This window comes from Solanum lycopersicum, chromosome 5, assembly GCF_036512215.1.
Source record: "Solanum lycopersicum chromosome 5, SLM_r2.1".
NCBI classification, from domain to species: domain Eukaryota; kingdom Viridiplantae; phylum Streptophyta; class Magnoliopsida; order Solanales; family Solanaceae; genus Solanum; species Solanum lycopersicum.
Genome location: NC_090804.1, coordinates 63,701,495 through 63,724,629, shown reverse-complemented (window position 1 = coordinate 63,724,629; position 23,135 = coordinate 63,701,495). Strand labels below are relative to the sequence as shown.

At 30.5% G+C, this 23,135-nt stretch overlaps 1 protein-coding gene and 1 long non-coding RNA gene across 4 annotated transcripts; one reads left to right on the top strand and one right to left on the bottom strand.

The window, feature by feature from the left end:
• Positions 1-12,393: 12,393 nt before the first annotated feature.
• On the bottom strand, positions 12,394-18,056 carry LOC101250219 (cyclic nucleotide-gated ion channel 1). 3 transcript variants are annotated; one of them, XM_010323215.4, is made up of 10 exons: positions 17,831-18,043; positions 17,297-17,340; positions 16,367-16,946; positions 16,065-16,277; positions 15,342-15,637; positions 14,620-14,731; positions 14,106-14,342; positions 13,206-13,603; positions 12,941-13,023; positions 12,394-12,858 (listed from the first exon to the last, which is right to left on the bottom strand). In XM_010323215.4, the coding sequence occupies exons 2-9, from the start codon at positions 17,326-17,328 to the stop codon at positions 12,942-12,944; spliced, it is 1,950 nt and encodes a 649-aa protein (XP_010321517.2). In that variant the 5' UTR covers positions 17,329-17,340; positions 17,831-18,043; the 3' UTR covers positions 12,394-12,858; position 12,941. The 3 variants fall into 3 exon arrangements, with proteins under 3 accessions (XP_010321517.2, XP_004240079.1, XP_019069356.1); XM_004240031.5 differs by lacking the exon at positions 12,941-13,023 and having other exon boundaries at positions 17,831-18,056; XM_019213811.3 differs by lacking the exons at positions 12,941-13,023; positions 16,367-16,946 and having other exon boundaries at positions 17,831-18,032.
• Positions 18,057-19,870: 1,814 nt separating this feature from the next.
• On the top strand, positions 19,871-21,905 carry LOC138348610 (uncharacterized). Its single transcript, XR_011221402.1, has 2 exons — positions 19,871-20,544; positions 21,306-21,905. It is a non-coding gene; the product is annotated as an uncharacterized lncRNA (long non-coding RNA).
• The last annotated feature ends 1,230 nt before the right edge of the window (positions 21,906-23,135 follow it).

The window sequence follows — 23,135 nt, the reverse complement described above, 5'->3', positions numbered from 1 at the left end:
AATAAAGAAAAAGTATAAATATGTTGGTTTAAAAAGATAAATGATTATCAAACAATAAAAAAGACATAATTATTATTCTATGAGATTTAAAATGTTTACCCTCAAATTAATTAATGATAAATACAAAATGTGATTAACTTTACTATATATATCCTAAAAATAGAAGAAAGGTTGAATACAAAAATACATTAATCAACTACGAAGTTATATTTAAAAACTCAAAACGATGGAGACATGAAAAATAAATATTTATTTACAACTTCATATTGGAGTATATTCATCTTGTAACTATCATAATTTACATATTTCTCAACAAAAAGAAAATGAATATGTATGAAATTTTAAAGAATACAAATAAATAAAATAGTAAGAATTTTTATAATTACAAACTGGTAATGAAAATTTTACAAGGGATGTAGACTAACCTACTGTAGAATGCAAGATGATTACACACTTAAATAACACAAGGAACATAAATCATGTGGTATGAGTATGTTTAATAGACTCTTCACTAACCTCCGCTTATCTTACAAATTAAAATTGAAAGGTTATTAAACTCTTCATTATCTACATTTAATTAGTACATGAATATATGATGCATTAAGATCTTATTTGATGCATGAATTTAAATATAACTTTTACTTAATATTTAATTGTTATAAATCTATTGAATAAGTGGATAGTCCATAAAGTTAGTATATGAACAACCATTCATATTCACTAGGTTACATGAACCTTTTTGGATAAGAATGTATCTATTTATTATGATACTTAATATGGTGACCTTTGGAGTGATTTCTCACTCTATAAATAGGGTTGTTCGTTCATTATTGTATTATATACATATGAAACTTACATATATTTGAATAAGAAGAAAGTCTTCTCCTACATCTACTTCTCTTGTCTTCTTCTTATAATCTTGATTTTAAAACACGTTATCGGCACGAGTCTCTGCCAGTTCAAGTAAAGACTTTAAAAGCCTCGGAGGTATGAATTTATTTTTTTGAAAATAATGTATAATCTTTCTAAACTTGAATTTCTTGCTCTAGACATATCGGGAAAAAACTATCTATCATGGTCACTCGATGCAGAAATTCATCTTAATGCGATGCATCAAATCAAAACCGTGCTAAGGCGATGATATTTCTCCGTCATCACCTTGATGAGGGTTTGAAAATGGAATATCTCACTGTTAAGGATCCTCTGTTGTTGTGGAACAATTTAAAAGATAGATTTGACCACCTGAAGTTGGTCGTCCTTCCACAGGCACGTTATGACTGGATCCACTTGAGACTTCAAGATTTTAAATCTATCAGTGAGTATAACTCTTTTATGTTTAAAATTATTGCACAATTAAAATTATGTGGAGAAAATATCACTGACCATGATATGCTGGAATTTTTTTTTTCCACTTTTCCTGCCTCGAGTATGCTTTTGCAGCAGCAATACCGAGAAATGGGATTCAAAAAGTATTCCGAATTAATCTCACATCTCCTTGTTGATGAACAACATAATGATTTACTTATGAAAAACCATGAAAGTCGACCTACTGGTTCTATGCCATTTCCTGAAGTAAATACGGCAAATTTTCACCAATCTAACCGTGAAAAACGTCGTGGCCCCAGTCGTGGCCGTGGTCGAGGAAGAAATTTCAATCATGGTGATCGTCTTGCACTAAATAATAACCTTCAACACCAGCAGTGTAAAAAGAAGAATGAAAAACATGACGTAGTACAGAAGAAAAATTCAGACAACAAATGTTATCAATGTGGAGGAAAAGGACATTGGTCACGTACCTGTCGTACGCCAAGGCACCTGGTTGAGTTATATCAAGCTTCCCCCAAGGAGGTGAAAAATAACGCAGAAGCCAACTTATCACGGAAGATACTGTTAAACCCATGCATCTAGATGTAGCGGATTTCTTTGAGAATCCCGAAGGAAAGATAGATCACCTGATAGGTGATGGGTCTGTGATCATGTAAATATATTTCATTTTCGTCGTTTATAAAAACTAGTATTAAATTTTTTTTGACCACGAATGGGGCCACGACCTTTTTCATGCTTAAATTGGTGAAAATTTGTCGTATTTACTTCAGGAAATGACATAGAACCAATAGATCGACTTTCATGGTTTTTCATCAGTAAATCATTATGTTGTTCAGCAACAAGGAGATGTGAGATTAATTCGGAATACTTTTTGAATCCCATTTCTCGGTATTGCTGCTGCAGAAGCATACTCGAGGCAGAAAAAGTGGAAAAAAAATTTCAGCATATCATGGTCAGTGATATTTTCTCCACATAATTTTAATTGTGAGGTAATTTTAAATATGGAAGAGTTATACTCACTGATAGATTTAAAATTTTGAAGTCTCAAGTGGATCCAGTCATAACGTGCCTGTGGAAGGACGACCAACTTCAGGTGGTCATATCTATCTTTTAAATTGTTCCACAACAACAGAGGATCCTTAACAGTGAGATATTCCATTTTCAAATCCTCATCAAAGTGATGACAGAGAAATATCATCGCCTTAGCACGGTTTTGATTCGATGCTTGATTATTTTGTTGGATGGTGTCTGCTAGACCCATCACATCAAGATGAATTTCTGTATCGAGTGCCCATGATAGATAGCTTTTTCCCTATATGTCTAGAGCAAGAAATTCAAGTTTAGAAAGAATAGACATTATTTTTTTAAAAAAAGAAATTCATACCTCCGAGGCTTTTTAAAGTCTTTACTTGAACTGGCAGAGACTTGTGCTAATAACGTATTATAAAATCAAAATTATAAGAAGAAGACAAGAGAAGTAGATGTAGGAGAAGACTTTCTTTTTATTCAAGTATATGTAAGTTTTATCTCTCTATATTACAATGTGAATGAACAACCCTATTTATAGAGTGAGAAATCACTCCAAAGGTCACCATATTAAGTATCATAATAAATAGATACATTCTTATTCAAAAAGGTTCATGTAACCTAGTGAATATGAATGGTTGTTCATGTACTAATTTATGGACTATCCACTAATTCAATAGATTTATAACAATAATTAAATAGATATTAATATTAATTTATTTTAAAGGTAAAATAAGGGTAAAATGGTAATTCAACTTTGAGGTCAGGAGCTTCCCACTTATAATAATATATGATACTTGTAAGTTTATTGATTATTTTTTTTAAGGTTGGGAAGGGGGGGGGGGGGGGGGTGTGTGTGTGTGTGTGTGTATATATATATATATATATATATATATATATATAATGATTCTTTTATTATTAAAAAATTAAGATATTAGATTATTTATACTTGTATAGTCATTTTTTTTATTATTATTGGTGTAATGATATTTTTCAAATAGTAATTATAATACTTTTTTTCTTTATTGTAGATTATCAATACTTATCTCAAATAAAATCATAATATAATTTCTATATATTATAGATTCTTCATAAAAAATTATTTGTAAAATCATTGAATGAAATTTAATTAGTAATAAAACGATAAAATTGAATATACATGAGATTACGCACCGTAAATTCACAGGACTTTCGTCTCGTATCTTGGGGTTTACACCTCGCCTCATACGGTATTAAACGTCTCGTCTCACGCCCCCGCCTGTTAAAACACTGCTTAATTATATTGCTCATACCAAATACCAATAAATTGCAAGTCTTGGATCATTATTTAATGTTTTCATAAATAATTTTTTATCTCATATGATGCTTACCAACCCCCAACCCCCCTCCCTCCTTCCACCCACATTTTACTCGGAACGTGAGTCGAGAAGTATCTGATCCAACCTAGTCCGAATTTTAATTTATGGATTCTTAATTTTAGAATAATGACTTTTAAGTAATAATAATTGAATATTAAATTCAAAATTTATAATTTATGTGACATATTTTGCATTTCAAAATTTAAATAAGTCTATTTTTGATCGTAAATTTTTTATATATCATTCAAATATTTTAAATTATAAATTATTGTGACTTAATAGTACTTTTTATATAGTTTACAAATATAGAAATTTCATTTTAATTTAAATTGTTTGACTTTTTAAAGACAAAATGTATCACATAAATTGAAACTGAGGAAATATTCAATAAGTTTTTTGACAAAAATATGTATCATTAAAATCAACACGAATCTATATTCGAACTTTTAACTACAATTATTTTGAAATTTATGCTGGAGATATTCCAGCCAAAATTAATTAAAAGCGCCGACTTAATTAATTAAACCATACATGTGCATCAGGTCCTTAATTAATCCTTAATAAAAGACTCCATATATATTAGGGAAAATACCCAAGTACCCCCTCAACCTATACCCGAAATTCCAGAGACACACTTATACTATACTAAGATCCTATTATACCCCCCCTGAACTTATTTTATATGTAATTTTCTACCCCTTTTTAGCCTACGTGGCAATAGTTAAAAAAAAAAGTCAACCATCGTTGGGCCCACAAGATAGTGTCACGTAAGCTAAAAAGGGGTAAAAGATTATTAATAATATAAGTTCAGGGGATAATAGGATCTTAGTATAGTATAAGTGTGTCTCTGAAATTTTGGGCATAGATTGAGGGGGTACTTGGGCATTATCCCTATATATTATAATAAGACTCTGACTTTAATTTGTATCCAACTAATTGGCCATTAGAAAAATGCTACTAGTCTACTACTAACTAAGAAATGAAAATATTTAAAACATATATTTATATGTATTAGTTGCCAATTACGATATTAGTTAATTTTTCATTTGGTAGAATTTTTAATACACATATCACTATTATCTTTATAACTCTAACGAGCTATCAAATAACCCCTTAATACATGAATAAGTATGGTTAAAGACTCTTTACCAAATCAAACAATAGAATATGAGATTGTTGTAAGTTGTAACAAAACTAACCTATACACCACATTCAAATGACCCCTATAGTCTTGTAAGATTTATATACATATTCTGAAATTTATGGTTTTAAATATGTATTCTTTTCGTTTAAAAAAATGATCTCCTTTCTTTTTAGCCTGTTTAAAAAAAATAATCTCTTTTTTTTTAATAACATTTTAATTTTTCAACTTTTCACATAGCATGTTTAAGATAACAGGATCAAAGGACAATTTTGTACATTTGATTTAACTTTAATTTAAGATCACAAAATTCAAAAATTTTCTGTATATTCTTAAACTCTGTGCCAAGTTTAAATGTGTACTTATGCACACCCAAAGTTAAGGATTATAATTATCAATTGACGCCAAGTTAAGAGTTAATATTTATGTATTATGTCTAGTAAAAAGTAAATATCAGCACTTCTTATATGCATTATACAAATAAAACTATTATAACTATGTATAACATATTACATAAGAAATATGTTTTTGACAAGATATCTCATAGATTAGTTTGGGCTAGATATCAACTAAAACGTTGATGGCTGATCGAGCTTATAAATGAATAGTTCAATCAGTAATCAGCGGATTTGGGTGGATTATGATTTTATGGGATTATATTAGCCACCTATATGGGTGGATTCGGATGAATTTGAATGGATCAAAATGGATTGAGTTAATTAAGGTTGGGCAGGAGTTATATTTCAATTTTTCTACTTACCATTGCTTGTGGGCATATATATATATATATATATATATATTATTTTTTGGGGGGAGGTAACTTATATATTTTGTTTTTTTAAAAAAAATAAAATAAAATTAAATGTACTATTAGTGCTATGATTTTTACTAAAGAAATTACACATGACATGAATATAAATCTGATTTTCGTAAGAAGCAATTTGATGAAAATATGAATAACGAAATCACTAAGTTTCTTGAAGAATCTTTAAAGTTGATTACTTGATATATGTAAAGTAGATCAAACTATTTACTGAAAAAATAGATTTGAACTAATTGAAGCATATAAAAGTATTTTTGATTTCTTATTTAGTGGTAGAATATTAAGATTACTAGACGATGATTTTTTAAAGAAAATATTGTCTTAATCTTGAACTTTCTTTAACACATTATAGTTATTCTGATACTGATGGTTTAGATTTATTTTTTAATTTAAAAGTGTTAAAGAGAAATAATACAAGTAGAAGATAATGATCACATATTATTATAAGTGGGAAGCTCCAAAGTAAAAAGTTAAATTACCATTTTTCCCTTTTAGTAAATTAAAATTTAATTAATTATTTAATTAAATACAAATATTTTAATCACATTATGATAGAATTTAAGTCATTAAGCCCTTTAATAATGTAAATTATTATTTTCTTGATAAATGAGTACATTGATATTGCTTTTAATCACAATTCTCATAATGAAATAATTTGAAAAATTAGAATTGATAAAACAATGTATATATCATTATCATCATATCACATCATCATATATTATTAAAAGTGAAAAAGCTTCAAAGTGTAAAATTGGATTATCATTTTACTCCTAAACTAAATTAAAATATTATGAATTATCCAATTAATTATATATCAGTAGTAGATGAATATCTTGTATTAAATTAGTCAAATAAATTAAATAGAAATACTGATAATTGATATTAGGTGACTGATAAATTTCTTTGTGGATGATGATTACAAAAAAACCAACATTTTATTAATAAATACAAAATAAGTTTGTATCCTTTAAGAAAAAGCATCATTTAACATTAATTTACAATACATTATTTCTAAGAGTTTAAGTACTTAAATGACATTTATATGAAATTTTAATAACATAAAAATAATTATACTTTAAAATAATCGTTTTAACAACTTATTTCAATATGGCATGGAAAATATATGAATCAAAATTTTCTTCTAAAATAAAATATTATTTTAATTATGGAAAAATTATGTTTATGATATTTTTTCGTTAGTTATTAAAAGTGGGAAGAACTCAATTAAAAGTTGGATTATCATTTTATTCCTTTTTTAAAAAAATATTTTACCCTTATAACAACAACAACAACAACAACAACAACAACAACAACAATAATAATAATAATAATAATAATAATAATAATAATAATAATAATAATAATAATAAATTCTACATTAATGCTAACAATTATAATTAAAGCCTATAGACTCTTCTTTGCGCCAATGCTTCAATTGCCTTCCATTATAATTGATAAAAACCAAGGATACTCCCACAATTAAGCATGAACGTGTTAAGTTTTTTTTGGGTTAAATTATCTTTAATAATTTGATTCTCTTCAACTTCTTAACTTAAATAATTTCATTCTCTTCAACTTCTTAGCTTTAATAATTTGATTCTCTTCAACTTCCCTTACCTAGAATCCCTTATTTAAAGTCACATTAAAGAACACTAAATTTGTAAATCTCATTTGAATATTTTACTACAATGTATGTCAGATTTTCTCCGATTAAGAATTGTTTTCTCATTTTTCTTTTCTCATTTTTGTTTCTTTATTTTTACTTTTTTTGGTAACTTTACGGTAGATCTTCTAGGTACAGAAGAAAAAAGTATCATTGTATTGGGGATGGTACCATTAGTGTTGCATTTGGATCGTAGACATCATCATATGTGATAATATTGATAGACAGAAAATGAATGTTTGGAAGGGTTCTATAAATTTTTATCACTATATATGGATTAGAATAAAATAAACATATATACTCTCTTATACACTGATAGTTTTTATATTTTTTAGTTTTTATTTTAATTGATGTAGATGAAGGATACATATCTCCGAAAGATGTTTGAAAATGTTCCAAGAATTCAAATTTTGGTATTATTTCATGTAAATTGGTTTCTTTATAAGTGATTTTTATTTTTATTCTTAAAATTTTCTTTTTTTCTTTTCAAATTGAATATGTGAGCATTTTTTACATAATAATCCAATAATATTAAATAAACGTGCAACGCACATTCCTAAGGACTAGTGTATGAAAATACTTGATCAAATAAATATACTTGATTCTTTTCCAAATAAACATACTCCTTATAGGATAATGTTAACACTTTCTGTAACCGTTGCCTGATCAACCGATTTATTTTTTTGAAATTAAAATTAGATCTTCTTAAAGATCAACAATATCTCAAAGATAAATTGAATAATTTAGTTATATTATCATTTGAAAAGGAATTATTAAAATAAATTGATTATAAAATAATACTTTATGACTTTCCATCTAAAATAGCTAGAGAAGTAGATTTTAAATAAAAGTACATCATATTATATTATAAGCGAGAAGCTTCAATGTATAAAGTTGAATTACCATTTTATCCCTATACTAAATAAAAATGTTATATTCATATTTGATTATTTTATTTTTGAAAAATATTGAGCAATAAACTTTTTTTACTATTAATGAATTGAGAATATTTGAATAGTTATGAAAATTAAATAATTTAAACGTTAAAGAAAATGAAAAGACAAATGTTAGTTAACGAGAGCAAATAGGTAGAGATTTAAGTTGCACATTAACTAAACTATAGAAACAGTTACCTTTACATTACTAGAATCTTAATAGTTGTAGATTTCAATACAATGAATCCCATAGTTAATATATTAATATATGTTATTTTAAATTTTAATACATGAAAAGAAGCTAAAGAAACTAATTAATCCTTTAACATGAAAGTATTATATAAATCCAAGAATAATTTTTCATTTTCCTCAAGACTCCTCTCCATTTTTATGGGCTCTAAAGAAGAGTATATCATTTCTCTAAGCAGTTTTTTCTCAATCAATGTCAAAGTTAAAGGTGATCAAAATACGCTATGAACGTTGTTGGATTTGTTTAAGAATTTCATCTATGGATGTTGTTGGATTCTTCAAAGAAATTTCTTAGTGAAGAATACACTCATGACACTTATTATTTAATTTCCTTACTAGGGCTTAATATGTGCAACACACAACATTAGTTTTACGGTAAAAGATTTCTATATGTTACTAGTTTTACACATTTCATTAACGTAGAACATAACATTTCACTTATTCATTTAAATATTGTAGTTGTATAGTTTTTTGGATATTGGATCTTAGAAACAAAAACGCCATATAAGATGCTTATCAATTTTAAGAACATGTAATTTGTATTTTCTATTTTATAACATATAATATAACTTAAAAATATTGTTAATATACAATATTCACAAAAAAATATTTTTATTTATATGGCCACACGCGCGTGGCGCGTCCCAGAAACTAGTATTATTATAAGCATGAAGGTCAAAACTTAAAAGTTGAATTACCATTTTAGCCTTATACTTAATTAAAATATTATAAAATAATTAATTAATTAAATATTAAATATGCTTAAATTGTTAATTAAGTTGATTCACTTATTGTTAAAATAATGTAGGAGAATGAATAGTTGTAAAAATAATTAATTATTAAGTTATTACGAAAACGTATTAGAGAAACTTTTCATTTCTCTATCTGATCAGTTTTAGGTGTAATTTTGTCATAATGTGTATTAATACCACATCTCCACTATCTCATCATTAATATTCACACCCTCATAATCTTTCCACACTCTCAAGAAGTTGATGGCACTTCTTGGATCACTTAATTTGTAATGTTTTTATCTTCTATTAGCAGATTCTCCATTTTCCTATATTATATATTATACTTTCTCATGTAATCATGTTATCTTTATTTTTTATTTATATGAGTTTGTTATGCTCAATGTTTTATTTATCTTTATTTGAACTCATCTAAATTGTTGAATATTTCAAATACTAATAAATTTTTTAAATTTGACCTTTTTTTATGAAGATACAATTAAGAAATGACGCTAATATTTCATAGTGATGATGCAGTAAGTGAAGCAACACAGATTGAACTGTTTCAAGTGGTATCAATTTTCAGGTAATAAATCATTGTTCCTTATATGCAATTAATTATTTTTGTGTAAGTTGATATGTTCTTAATAAAATTTTGGTTTGATTTTTAAATAAAAATTATTTTATAGAAGTTGAGACGGTACACTTAATTGGATTATCCAAAAAAGGAATCTTTTACACAAGGACAAGAAGAAAGACTTCTAGCTTTATCACTGCATTCATGACAATCAATGGAATATCCTACAAGACAAAAAGTTGATGTGATTCTGTACAAGTGAATCCAACTCATTAACAAAAAAATTAAAGAAAGAAAAAAATGAACATGAAGAGAATAAAAATGAAGATAAAGAGAATCAATGGTGTCTTATAAGTTGATGAACCACTGTAACTTCATTATTTTTTAAATTTACGAGGAAATGAATTATTGAAGAAATTTGTGAAATGTACATATATACCTTTGGGTCGGTAACAAATGTGATTGAAAGTAGTATTTTTTCATGCATAATAGCTAACAAATGTGATTGAAAGTAGTATTTTTTCATGCATAATAGCTAATTCTTGATATATATATATATATATTGTTTAAATTTATTATTTGCACTACAAACATTGTATGAAGTATTTTAGGATAAACTTGTAACGCACGTTTTCGGAAACTAGTATTACTAAAAGCATGAAGAAAAAAAGTTAAAAGTTGAATTACGATTTTAGCCCTTCTATAAATTAAATTGTTATAAACTATTTAAATATTTGATTGTATAAATTTAATTAAAATGTTAATGACTTTTAGACTTCTTAAGATTAATTTCTAATTAAATATCTAATTAATTAATATTTATGATTTATAATCTATATGTATATAATAACTATAATTTTTTATAAAAAAATGGTCTCTACCTAAATTGCTATATTTTTCCTCTTCTCATAATTTTTTCCTTAACATGAATAATATAATTTATATGGATAAAGTATTATCCTTAATGATAAATAACGAAATTTAATAATTTAAAGATTGCAAATCTGCAAAATGGAGACACACATTGATACTGTCCTCTTGACTATTATTAAAGAACGACTCTATCTTTACAAATTTAAATTCATTAACGCTTATTACATGATAAGAACTTTAGTTGTTCTTTCTACATGGTTTGCTAATTTTAATTTTCCTTTTCATATTCTTCACTTATTTATTATTATTTGTTAATTACTTATTCAACTTTTATACTCTTAATATTCATAACTCTCATCTTTTCATATTCATAACCTCTAAATATTTAAACTAAAACTTTAAGATTTCTTTTGATATTCCTTCTTTTATATCTATATAAATTCAACTTCTTTATCTCATGAAACTCCTACCAAGATTATTAGGCTACATTTATTCTATAGTTAAAGTAGATGAAGAAGCCTCTAGAATTTTGATAGGATATGGAAGGAGTCGATAAGAACTCAGAGAGTTATGTACTTATTTTTTCATCTATACATACATCAATCTTATAAGAATAATGTCTACATTATATTTTTTCTTAGATTTGTTTCTTTTTGTCTTTTTTTTCTCTATTAGACTTCTTAATTTAGTTTTCTATGAATGTTTTATTGCGTAAGTCTTTATTCTTATTTTGTAATTGTTATATTTTATTATTCATTATAATTTACATATATATTTTCATGAAACTTTAGTCATTCTAACATATCTATAAAAAAAAATCACATGAAACACACGTGCGAAGCACGTCCTCAGAAACTAGTATGATGAAAAAGGATAAATTAGTGCCTCTCTCTTAAGTTTCATTTTAGGCTCTCAATATTGTTGAGTCGGCCTGCTTTAACTTGTTATGATCTAAAATTTTCAGAAATGCAATAAACTGTGGCAATTTGCAATCAAAGAGTAATCACATCTATCCCTTTAGATCAGTGAGAGACCTCAAACAAAAGGGCATTTTATTCAGATTAAGCAAAACAAACTCCCTCCAAGAAATCAAATTCAAATCCTACGTCTAATTCGGAAAACTTCATCAACCAAAAGAACATATCAACATGTACATCAAGGTAATATTCGCGAACATGATATCTTATGAGATGAGCCCAACACAGAAAGTCGATATGAGGTTACCTCTTATGTGAACTTGATGAAGTCACTTGTAGTATGTCCTGAGGATGTCAAAGAGCTACGAGAGAATGGTGTAATATGTAACCACATGAGAACAGATGAAGAAGCAGCTAAAGTGTTCCAAGACGTTACGACTTATGATGTAGTTTCTCATGGTGGTACTCGTGTTGATGTTATAAAGGAAATGCAGTGTCATGTTAGCTGCAGATGGAAAACGTCGATTGCAGAGTGTTACTGGACTTACTTTAGCACTTCATGGTCAATTATCGCGTTGCTGGTAGCAATTACGCTACTTTGCTTAACTATTATGCAAACACATTATACTATGTATCCTATGAATTAACATAAAACACCCTGTATTGAGTAAGTTTTTATCATTTATATTTGTCCTGGTTACATATACTTAAATAAAATGTGATTTCTTGATTATTTTCAACCGCAAACTTATACATTCGATAGAAACTTAGATATAAATTAAACAGAACTCCCTTTTATTTCTACAATTATCATAATGAATGAAGACATATAACATATGTACTACCCAAGGAGTTGTTTTTATAAAGTATAAAGAAAATGTAAATCAACCAATATGAACAAGTTCCAAAATTTCTAGTTAATTAACCTCCCCACCTCATGAATCATTTTCCTCACTGAAGTCTGGTTCAGATGGCTTATGAAGCAGCAGAGGTAATGTGGGAGATAATTTTGCACTAGTTGCGTGCTTACGTCGCAAGGCGCGTAGAGCATTAGCAGCAAACCTTGATGCATAAATGGTAGCTCCAAGACTTGGTGTATTTGTGCTCTCTTTTGCTAATGCAGCCTGCAGTCTATCTTCTTCCACTCGTAAAGATTTCTCAAGCTTGTTCCTGCAGTATCGACGCCATGCTACTTGTATAAAGCATGCACCCCATGTCCTCCACTGCTGTGAGCAGAACCTGAAATAGCCAAGTACACAAGTTGTTAGGATCAAGCGCTTATCATAATGCCAAAAGCTATAGCTGATAGCAAAGGACCAACTTTATTTCTCAACTAAGTCCACCAAGCAAGCGTCATGTTCGATCATGACTACTCCAACCTGGGCCACCCAACTCCTCGTGTGCCTTGGCGACAGGTAGGATGTTAGCATTATCCAGCACAAGTGTAAATGGATGACTCCAAAACTCATACACTAGTTATGCAGGGTTAATTTCACAGATGGTCACTCAATTTTTAGCGTATCGCATCAAATGAAATAAAATTGTTATCTGAAGTAAGTTGAAGATTGTTATGAAATGGAACTTACTTGAAAGTATGCTGAATCTGCTTGCTATTTAGACGTCTAAACTGTGCAGCAACAAACTTGAGGTCATCAGCAGTGACGGCAAAAGCTTCTATATCAGTTACAGCCTGTACTGTTCTGGTTGAAAGTGGAAGACTACCGGAAGAAGTATTGGGGTCTAAAGCCCATGTTAAAAGCTCATCTCCACAGAAGCCACCAGCCTTGAGATAAACAGAGTTGAAAAAACCAGTCCTTCCACCATTTGTGGTCATAGTTAACAGTGTACCTCTCATTAGAAAGAGCATTTCTTCTACTGGATCTCCTTCTCGGATTATGAAGCTCTTATCTGTGAAGAGTGCTGGTTTCAGTCTGTCACACAACGCGTCCAGTAATTGGTCATCCATTTTCTCAAATATGGGAACCTGCATTACCAAACCAATGCAAATTCAGTGCTTGTTCGGGATGATCGTCATAAATGATTAGAGTGTAAAAACATACTAAGTATAGTCCCACAAGTGGGGTATAGGGAGGGTGGCGTTTATGCAGACCTTATACCTACCGTAAATGACATACTCAGAGCCATAGAAATGTGATGACATATTTAGGAAGGTAATAATTGACCTTTGTTTGCCGGTTCACAATTAAGGCCGTGTTCATATTCTTTACCAGTCAAAAATGTTCACTATAAAACACCATAAGTAGTGTAGTCCCACAAAGTGAGGTTCGGGGAGGATAGAGTGTATGCAAACCTTACCCCTACCTCAGAGGTAGAGAGGTTGTTTCTGACAGACCCTTTGGCTCAAGAAAAAAAACAGTCCAAAAAAAGTAATGGAAGTACATGAAACAACAAATAGTAACAGAACAATACTACAACAACATATGCTGAAGTTGGACACGGATAATTATAATGTGATAAGTACTTACTTTTTTGAGAAAAGACCAACAGAGATGGCGCTTTAAATCTCTCCTCAAGTCTCTAGGAAGATCTTGAAGCAGTAAATCTTCCTCAACTCCCCTGGTTTCTTGCCATTTGTACTGTTCATGTCGTCTAATTCGCTCTTTCAGAATGTCAGGAAGCATGCGATGAGACATCCACTGTTCTGCATCCCGCCTTCTCACTCTCATCTCTTCTACTCTAACCGTGATAGATTGCAAATATTTCTGTTTCCACAACCAATACAAAATTCCTCAAACTTTATCTAGTTTAACAAATAGGAAACTTTTGAGAATCAACCTTTGTTGATATACAACAACACCATACCCAGTGTCATCCTACAAGTAGAGCCTAGGGAGGACAGGGTGTATGCAAACCTTACCCCTACCTTGTGAGAGGTAGCGATAAGGTTTCTTTGTTGAAAAATGATAGTTCATAACAAATGAAGTGTTTTGTGTAATCTTTTGGAACTCAATTCATGACAAATGGCAGTACTGCACTGACCTGCATATTGCCAATAAGCAAGGAAAACAAGATAAGCCCGATAATTGAGATAAAGACGGCAAAGAGAATCTCTCCAATGAAAGTGCTTGTCTTCAAGTTTTGGCCGAGAGAACTGAAACATGTAAGAGGAAATTTTAGCTCTTAACACAGTCCAAAGAGACGGTTACAGAATTATAGAAGTCACTCAACATGGTGATTTAGGTCAGACATTCTTGAAAAATTATTAAAATTGTTAGAAGAAAAGTTGATCTGATGGTATCATGGACTGCTAATGATGAGTACCAAAAACAATATATAATGCCGTAATGCCTCAATATTAACGACACGCCAGATGCAATAGAGAAACCACTTGTGAGCGGGTTCCCCATTAGCCATCTCAAGGCGCATCATGACCTACATTTCGCTAGATTCTGTTATTTAAATGGAACTAATGGAATTCAGATGGTCTCTCGGTTGATTAGAAGATCCTATCACTTGGCTAAATCCGTTATTTGGACGACACTAAATCTCATGAAAACCTCTTTGCCCTGCTGTCCTTTTTTTCTTTGATTCAAAACTAATTCAGATGAAGGAACGTGACTCTTTTACCGCACTAGCAGACAAATGCAAATAGAGTTGTTGTCCAAAACACAGGAACTTTCAGAACATCCGCAATACTTTAATAGCTTGTACGAAAAACCAAGGTCAAAATGTATCTAGGGAATAAGAAAAAGTGAACAGACCTTAAGTTTCTCAGCCCCCACCAAAAGCAATAGAAGAGTTTGGTCCAGAAGTTCCTTTTCTCCACAATCCGAAACTGAAGAGCATCAAGAGCTATTCCAAAATCAAAGACATGTGGATCCTTTATATCTTCTTGTTTCACGAGAGGGCAAGAAGAATTCAGTAAGGAAGCATTTCCAATCGAACTTTTGTTACAATATAAGTAGTTTGATGAACAGCCGGAGATCTTGTCACACGCATCGCGCCAGCATGTATCTTGGCGTTCTACTGAGAACAAGTACCACAAGGCTCCAATTACCTGAGATCACACATTTAATTTGCACCTATAAGAGTCGACTTAACTTATCTACACTGAAAGTATAAAGAAACTTTACATTGTTAATGTAATTAAACGAGCTGCATTACCATGTTACTACTTCCATTTATTATGGACAGTTACTTGTAATTATCTTTTAGAGTTAATTGTCAAAAACACATCTGAACTATCATTTTTTCACGAGTTTCACACTCCAATTATTTGTTGTTCCCTTTTACATGCACTGTCACCATCTACTCAAGTAGGTCATGTATGAAAACAGAAAAAGGGTGATAATTCAGATTGAAAAAAAATTATAGTTGATAGTTGAGGAGTGAAACTTGCTAAAAGTAATAGTCGGGTGTGTTTTTGATCATTATCTCAATGTTTTACGTAATGTTGAACATCTATTGGTTGAAAGGGAACTTACGTTACTGGCTAGCATGTAGAGGGAAAGGTTGAAAACAGCTCCACCCCATGCACTTTCAGTAAACAAGCCTGAAGTCCTTGTTACTTCTTTGTACAATGGATAAATTCTAAAAATTCTTGGAAAATATTGAGCAAAAATGACAATCTTCAACATTTCTTTCGTCGCCAGAGCAATAGAGCCATTCGCGTTGGGAGTGATTACCAATATCACAATCTGCACAAAAACAAGATTAAACTTGTTAATATCATACTCTCTTTAAGTTAAGAGAATGCTAAAAAGCACAAGCTTTTGAGGACATAAACCTGTGGGAGTGGAAGGACTGCTACAACGTCAACGATGAAATATGATAACAAATATCGCTTGGCTATATCATAGGAATCTTCAACCAACTCACCTCTTCCAAAAATTCGAGAAGGAGGAGCAATGTAGCCAGTACGAAATTGCAAGATAATGTGAAAGATATAGAAAAGATCAGTGATAGAACGAAGAACACAAGCAGTGATCTTTAACGTCCTGTCCAAATCGAGGCACTTTCTGTCGTTATCTATGACAGGAATATAGAAGAACAACGGATCCAGTGACACCGCAATTATACAAATCAATACAAATACTTTGTTCCATTGCTGAAGAAATCTCCCCTGAGGATCATGAACTTTCTTCTTTGGTTTTACATATTGATCTTTTGTTGGCTTATCAATTAGAGGATACACTCGAATTGATTTTCTCCAGCTACTAATTCTTTCAGAACCGCTCTCTAACCTTCTTCTAACGCTGCTCATCAACGAGCTCAACGATGGTTTTCTGACATAAAATGGCCTATTATCCTGAGAATTTTCATTGTCAATGCTGAAGGATGATTGTTCTGACTTCCATTCCTCAAACCTAAATACAAAAGTCCCCGGTTAGAGTCTAAGAAGACGCGGAGCTAGAGGGGGGTTCATCTGAATCCCTTTATCACTTTTTTTTTGGAAGGCTATATATTCGATGATGAACCTTAATGAAAATACTGCCTCCGCCCACATGGTCTACGATTTTTGTTGTTCTTCAATTCCTAATGAGCTCCTATCTTGTTAGTTTCATTGATTAGCTTTTTTTTTTTTTTTAATTAATTCCTCTAGCATGTAGCTCGAATCGATATTGTATCATGATGTTTATGGAATTTTTAGCTCAAGCCAAAAAAAAAAATAAAAAAAATCAGATATTTCTTGGTATAGAAAGCTGAATGAACTAACCTTACATATTTGTCCTGGTTGGGATTCATCATATTTCAGCTTCTCTGTTAAAAATACAACAAATATGTAAAACTCAATTAGTGCAAAATTAGAAGTTGTAATTATAGTTCAAATACTTCAACTTGTTCTGGACTGGGGCGTAGTAGTAGTTGTAATTCAAAAAAAACAATATAATAATAAATAAATAAAAGTAAGAAAATTGGGTGCTTCATGCAACATGAACTTTTGAAATCAGATCATATAGCAGTCTCAATTATTAATATCGAAACAAACAGATGTCAGTCAAAGCAAATCTTGAAAGACGATAAACAAGACAATACAATAATATTATAAAATTAACATGGTTTGAACAATTCACTAGTAAAAAAAGATAAAAAAAAATACGAAATTGAGAAAAAGATTAGCTAAATATGATAAGAAAATCAACATCAACAACAACTCATATAAAAGGAACTAAAACCAAAACTATAGAAAAAGTATAAAAGAGAAGTTTGAACCTTGATGAGAAATTAACTCAAGCATAGAGAAACTTACATGGTGAAATGAACATAATTTAGAGATAACTTTTACATGAGCATTGAATTATAATGAAATGAAGTTTAGGAGAAGTAATATGGATATGTGTGTTCAATTTTCTGCATAAGAAAGTTCCTAGATATTGCTATGAAAAGGCAGTCATCTTATTGAGTTAATATAAAAGGTGGACTTGGTCTTTTTTTTGTCTTCAGAAAACTGCAAAGACTTAGTTGGGCGAAAAGTCACAAGTCAATGAACACATCTAGCAAAGATATTATTTCATTCGCCCACCGCAGAGTCGATGATGTTACTTCATTCTTAATTAAAAATTTCGAGTTTCAAATTATAAGTATGAAAACATCCTTATTGTTAGGGAGCGCTCCCCCTGAATAGGCATTGTACATCACGAATTCGAAATAGTCAAGCTTCAATGTAAATACTAGACATCGAGTGAAAAAATAAAAAATAATAAGTATTATTTCTTCCTGCTTCATTTGCTTCAAGTTTGGACCTACTAGATATAGAAAGTCAAAATCGTCTTTATTAGGGATTTTATTAAGAAGTGTATTACCCTCTAGCCCCTGCTTCCGCACCAAAATTACCCCAATATGAGATTTGTCAATGCTAATTTAAAGATTTAATCGAGTTCTAATAAAAATATCGAGCTGCCATAGAAAAAAAAATATTATTTCTTTTTCCCCTTTTTAATAAGTGTTTGTTTAGAAGATTACCTTGTTACTAGATTTAGGTATGATTGAGTGTATTTATACGGTTTGACTTTTTGGTCTGGTAAGTAATTACTTTATTACTAAAAGATTATATATATTTAATTTTTTTAATTGAGAAAGTGTAGTTACTAGTTACACATTTTCGATTATTAAATGACTTTTCAAATTCTTTCTTTATTCTTTTTTAATAGTTCTTATATATATATATATATATATATATATATATATATATATATATATATATATATATGTATTTTCATTATTTACACGTTCCTTAAAAATAAATTATTTTATAAATACTTGATTTTTATAATTAGAGCTGATATACCCCTCAACTTTGTTATTTAGAGCCGGTATACCCCTTGTTATGAAAGTGACTCATATATACTCCTACTTGTAAACAAATGACTCACATATACCTTTTTCCTCTAACGGAAATGAAAAAAATAATAATTTTAATCTAAATTTTTTATTATTTTTTTCTAAAAAATATAATCCTATATGAGTAAATTTAATCCTCGTCAAACATTTTTTATTTTTATTTTTATTTTGTTTTAATGACTAATTTATAATTATTATTTTGATAATCAAATTTATTTATGTTTCACAAATATTCTTGTAAAACTTATTGTAGATGAACAAATTTTTTCTTCGAATACGAAATTAAATTACATTACACACAAAAAATATAGTTTAATTTTTTATTCTTTAAACTAACGAATGAAAGAAAAAAATAAAATAAGAATAAGAAATTCAAATAATTATAATAAAAAAAGTCAAAAAATAATTTATGTATGAAAAAAATTAAAATATACCTTGAACTTTGATAGAAGAATCATATATACTCCTATATATTTTTTTAAAAAAATTAGAAGTAATAAATATAAATTTAAAACTAATTTTTTAACTTCCGTTAAATGAAGGGTATATGTGAGTCATTTTGTAACAGCAGAGGTATATGTGAGCCGTTTGTATAACGGTAAGGGCATATATGAGTCACTTTTATAACGAGGGGTATATAAGTTGCAAATAACAAAGTTGAGGGGTATATCAGACCCTTTTCTCAAAATATTATGATAGTTCTACAATCCTACAACATGTGTGTTTTGATGATAGACAATAAATGCAAATATATACATATATCAGTAGTCGCCAGAATTGTCGCAGCCGTCAGAATTAAGTAGCCACCGGAATTAAGTGATTAAACGTAAAAGTGCTCACGCTGCTGAAAGTACAAGTTGAAACAAATAAGGAAATGTTTTATTAAGTAAGGAAGTTGTGTAGATAAAGGATTGTATAATAAAGGGAAAAGGGTCTGATTTACCCCTGAACTTTATGATTTGGAGCAAAAATACCCTCCGTTTAAAAAATGGTCCATATATGCCCCTATCGTTATAGAAATGGTTCATATATACCCTTTTACTTAACAGACCAATATTTAATAAATTAAAAATTCATTTCTTTATGCTTTAATATGAGAAAATGCCACGTGGCTCTTAAAATACCCATCCAATTAATTTTTACCGACCCGACCCAATTGAAAACAAGAAAACCCGACCCACTCCCTAACCCATTTCAATCTATGGTCTCCACTCTCCCTCCACTGATACATCCCTCACCTCACATCCTCAAATCGACCCACCGGCGAACCGTTCATTCCCTCTACGTCACCCCCACAGTCAGACAACCCAACTCTAAATCATCCTATCTCATCGCCACCAACTCCCACAAATACACCTATTCCCACCACCACTAATATCTTCACTTCTTCTCCGTCTCAGCAACCCATTCCCAAAACCCCGTCTAGTTCTCCTCTACCACCATCCTCACAATCACTAAACACTGATGATGTTCCGCTTAGCACACTTCATCCCCAGAAACCAAGACGGCCACGCAAACATATTGCAGTCAAACAAGTCTATTTGCGCAAACCAGTGACTCGAAGTGCGAATACAGTCAAACTGACAAGTGATGCGACATCTAATATGAAACATTGTCGCCTGGGTAAGTCTCATGTTCATCCGTCTGATTCCCCAATGATTCTTGATTATGAGTCTAATGACTGCTCTGAAGTTAAAACTTTTGAAACTCCTCAGTCTAAATCAAAATCGGCAAAAAGAAACATGGAAAAAATTCTCAAAATTGGGAAGAAAAATTATTTTCAAACTAAAAAGGTGCTTAGGGGTAGAACTTTTCATCCTGATATACTATAAATGGACATAGTCAAACAGGTTTGTGAACTACTATAGTTTCAGGGGTGGGAAGAGTTATTTCTTGAACCTAATCTAATTTACGAACATGAAGTAGTAGATTTTCACACAAATTTAAAGATATTGGAAGGGAATGTGGTAACTTCTATTGTGAAGGGAGTAGAGATTATCTTTGATGCAACTAAGCTGGGTGAAATTTTACACTCTATGGGTATTACTGACTATTGTTGGGTTTCTGATGAGCACTCTGGTCTTCCGTCCATGTTCTCTCAAGGAAGGGTCACCTCTAGGGTTCAGACCGTGTTAAAGGGAGTCATGGGACCAGTTCATAAACTTCTATTCAAAATAGTGCACAAAGGGATATTACCCAGGGGTCACTATCGTCATATTGCTTCTCTAAGGGACATAGGACTTATGAATGCTCTTGAATGCAAAGACCATATTGATTGTCCCACACTAATTATCAAACATTTGGCTCGAATTTTTGATCCTCAACTTGGTTCTCATCAATTGGCATTCGATAATCTTCTAACCAGAGTGTTTACTGTGTTTGAGGTGGCATTGGGGGAAGGATGGGCTTTGACTCGCGCAGACATGTTTACTCAATCAATTCTCGCTGATTGTGGCATTCCCATTGAACCGGAGCAGGTTTCTAATGCTTCTCCATGTCCATTTGGTCCTGTTTCTCAATTGCTTAGGGAACTCAAAGTTGTAGAAGACAAAACTGCCACCCTTGAATTGGAAAACTAGACTTTGCGTGGTGAACTTCGCCCTTCCCATGCTGAGATTGATCGTCTGAAAGATCACTTGGTGCAACAACAGCTTGTTAACAATGCAAGGGTTGACAGAGTCCTTGATGTGCTTGTTTCTTCCTCCTCCCATCCTTCCAAGCCTAGCCAATCCTCAACTTAAATAGAACTTAGTATGCACCTGGTTCTTTTGTTGTGTGGATTTTTAACTCTGGTTTGCTATCTTGTTTTGTGTTGATAAAACATTTTTTGTGGTGGCTCAACTAATTGAGCTTAAAATGTTGATAGATTTTTGATAGTCTGCTGTGGATTTTTTCTGGTTCTTTTGTGGTTACTTAAACTCTTTTTGATTTGTCAAAAGGAGAATATTATATATTACTTTACACAGGTTTGTCTTCATCAAAAAGGGGGTATATGATAGTTCTACAAGCATACAACATGTGTGTTTTGATGATAGACAATAAATGCAAATATAAACATATATCGGTTCCAGAATTAAGTAGCCGCTGAAATTAAGTGATTAAACGTAAAAGTGCTCAAGCTGCTGAAATTACAAGTTGAAACAAATAAGGAAACTTTAACATGTTTTATTAAGTAAAGAAAGTTGTGTAGAAAAAGGATTGTACAACAAAAGACAAAATTAGTACTCCTTCTTTCTCTACAATTATAACTTCCTCATCTTATATGATAAGGATACAAATCGATTCTGTAAAAACAGAGATCAAACGTAGAAGATGATCAAGACTTTTACCACGAAAGAAAGCGAGAGTCATTCATCACGTAAAAGCCTATGAGATCAAGATTTGTACAACGTTCAAGAAATTCTTGAGTTAGAAAGTCTTGAGTGTGTAAATTGTTTTTCTGATTCATTGTTTAAGTCACTAGTTAGGCTTCATTATACAATAAGTGGGTTTGGCTTCTTGTAGAATCGACTTTTGGTGAGGTTTGTAACAAGATGTGAGTTTGGCCTCTTGGAGAGTAGAGTTAGTCGATTATAGTTAATCGAGAGTTGTTGTAGTGGTGAAGTTATTGATTATTAAGTTGTAATCATAAAATCATCAAGTTGAATAAATAAAACGAGGTTTTTTCTTTCCTTGATTGAGGAAAATTTTAGTTTCAAAGTGTCTGTGTTCTGCTGTAAACCAACTTAACAAGAACCTGGTTCTTGTTTTAGGGGTAATGTTTCTTCATATTAATATTTCCAAACAACCCCTAAGAAATTTCCCTACATGCATGTTTGGGTCCCGCATATATACATGCCATGAAAATGACGTACCAACTTTTTCCATTATTTGATGTACTTTTACTTGCTGACTTTTTCTCAAGACTTGTCAAAAGGTATATTGTTAACAATTTTCTAATCTATATAATAATGTTATTTTTATATAATTTTCACTTTTTTGTGGAAAAGAAAAGGATCGTTTGAAAATTCATTTTATATACTATCATTTCTCTATGAAATTTATTTTCTTTTAAGTCTGTTCTTAAAATAAAATTTGTTCTTTTTTGGTAACATTCTAATGACAATTTTTCACGTGCATATTGTTTAAGGTCACAAGTTTAAAAAAGGACACCCTTTTTTAATATTTAAGCACAAGGTGAAAATTAGGGGTATACATGATCAGATTGGTTCGGA